Source organism: Camelina sativa, chromosome 7 (genome assembly GCF_000633955.1).
Source record: "Camelina sativa cultivar DH55 chromosome 7, Cs, whole genome shotgun sequence".
Lineage (NCBI taxonomy): Eukaryota > Viridiplantae > Streptophyta > Magnoliopsida > Brassicales > Brassicaceae > Camelina > Camelina sativa.
Window position 1 is genome coordinate 5001611 of NC_025691.1, and position 2500 is coordinate 5004110.

General features: G+C 30.0%; 1 protein-coding gene across 1 annotated transcript; it reads right to left on the reverse strand.

Annotated features, from left to right (window-relative positions):
• LOC104700363 (CLAVATA3/ESR (CLE)-related protein 6-like) lies at positions 1958-2473 on the reverse strand. Its single transcript, XM_010415882.2, has one exon. It carries the CDS (start codon positions 2408-2410, stop codon positions 2165-2167), a length of 246 nt encoding a protein of 81 aa, XP_010414184.1. The 5' UTR covers positions 2411-2473; the 3' UTR covers positions 1958-2164.

The following is a 2500-nucleotide window of genomic DNA, read 5'->3' on the forward strand; positions in this document are numbered from 1 at the left end:
CCTTATTCAATGCATTTAAGACCAAAATTAAAAGATAGAAACTATATTATTTTTATTTTTTTCTCGAAGAAAAAGTTCTTCACAGAGGATCGATTTTACATTAGAAAATATTGTTCCCGACGATATATATAGAATAGAAGTACAGTAGTGGGTGTATATATTGTTTTGTTGTGTGTGCCCTGTTGTTAGAGAAGTGGGTTTACTAACTAAATGGATTATTAAACATTTATGTTCCTGGTAAATAAGGCCCATTTAATCTATAACAAGTGGTATCAGGCCCATTTTCTGAATCTTGGTGCAGTTGCTGCTATGTTCAATATAATCTTTGATTCATATATTCCAATAATAATTACTAGGTATCAACCGGCACTATGTGCGAAATAAATCAATTTAAATAAAATATTATAAGTAAATTATTACTTGAGATTTAAGATTCGTTTGTATAAAACAAAATATGTAACTAAAATTTTTTTCGTTTATTCAAATTTGCGTTTATTTTCTGTAAAATACGTTTCACCCGTGAAATATTTGAACTTGGAAAAGAATTTTGAGGTGTGTGTAGAAAGTTTTGATGTCTTTTTGTATTTCTACAAATCAAATTCACATATTTTATGTTTCAAATTATTGTCTATATCACTATACCATTAAATAGATAAAACAATATTTTTAAACTAATTGATTTAATTTAAACTAATCATAAGTTTAAAAATACAATGAGAAAAACGATAAAAGTGATAAATAAATGAATAGTTTTTTTTCTTGTTTGTAAAATATAATTTATTTTTGATAAGTAAATAGGTTATGAAAATGATAATTAAATATATTTTCGGATTTAATAGTTGATAAAATCTTTCATATTTAAAAAACTAATAGAAATAAATATTGGCTCATAATATTTGAATGACATGTTTATGTAAATAACAATAAAAGTAAGGAATTATTGAAAAAAGTATAGGAGCTCTGTGAGCGCGATACACGGTTTTTGCTTCTTCTTCTTCAAAAGAAAAATTCATTGTGGTTGTCTAAAAACTTAATGTGTTAAAATTAATCATATCCATTTAGATCATAGATTTATCAACGGTTCATTAGTTATTGACAAGGTTGTATAAGTCGCATATTTTAGTTAGAAATATAACATCTTGACTAGACTGGTCTCCAGATTCTGAATTTATCGTTCCAATCGGCCAGTTGAGATTAAAAGGTCAAGAAGAACTTCTTATTTTCTTGTTTTTTTTTTTTTTTTTTTTTTTTTTTTTTTTTTTTTTANAACGTTTTCTTTTTCTTTTTGGACAAATTAAAAGGTTTTTTTTTTGGACAATTAAAAGGTATATTATATTACTTACCAATCTTGTCGCCATAGGTCATCAAACACTAAATAATATGTGGTTTCAACTGGTGGGCAGAACGTTCCGAGACAGATATGAAAATGTCAAGGCTAGAATATTATTTATTGATACTAAAGTACATCCAAATTAAGTCATGAAGAACTATAATATCTATGAATCTATAGATTCGCGCGTGGAGAATAATCTTTTTGCGGAGAATATGTGTTGATTTGTCGAGTTCATTAGTTTACAATTTGAACCTCTCAAATTTCCCAACACTGTAGTTGATGTCGGCGAACTTTATATATTCAGTGTAAGAGTGCATCAAACAGTATTTACAATATCATAGTCTTGTGATTATCGACCACTTTTATCACTTTTTCTAGATTGCATATCATTTGGTTTAAGTTAGTTTACCATATATATTCGACTTCACCGCTTCGTACTAAGATTTAATATTAAACATTTTGGCCATCAAATCACAAAGAAAGTAACCGTAATATCAATGAACTCCTCTAGGCTTATCTTTATTTGTTTCCCCTACAAATGAAAAGGTAAAACTCAAAACGATAAAAAGCGGGGAACATAAAAGTATAAGCCAATCGCTGTTACATAAAAGGTAACTCATTGGATACACAAGAAAACACACAGAGAAAAAGCTTGATGTATGATAAGGAGGTACAAGAATACCAAAACCTTGATACAACAAAATTGTACGTAAGATTAATGAAAAAAGAAAAGAAAAGCATATAATGGCGATATATAAATTACTTGCATGGATCAGTGACAATTACTTGCGCTTGGATCTCCGATAAAGTATATATATCTGTAAAGATTAGTCAATGGTGTTGTGGATCAGGACCTCCCGGTGAAACTCTTTCGGACTCCACTAAAAACCGCCTCTCGTTATGACCTTTGAACTTGGAGAGATCAATCCCGAGTTCCCGTAGGAGAACCTGACTATCCATATTGTCCATGGCCGCAACACGGCCTGCACGAAGGATTCGAGCTTGAGAACTCAAGATTGGTGATGAAAATATGATTAGGAGTATGATTATAGATTGCTTAAGGATCAAACTCGCCATAAAAGGTGATTAAGAAGAACAAAGGTTTCTTGTGGGGTTTTATGAGATTGAGAGAGAGAGAGAGAGAGAGAGAGAGAGAGAGAGAGAGAG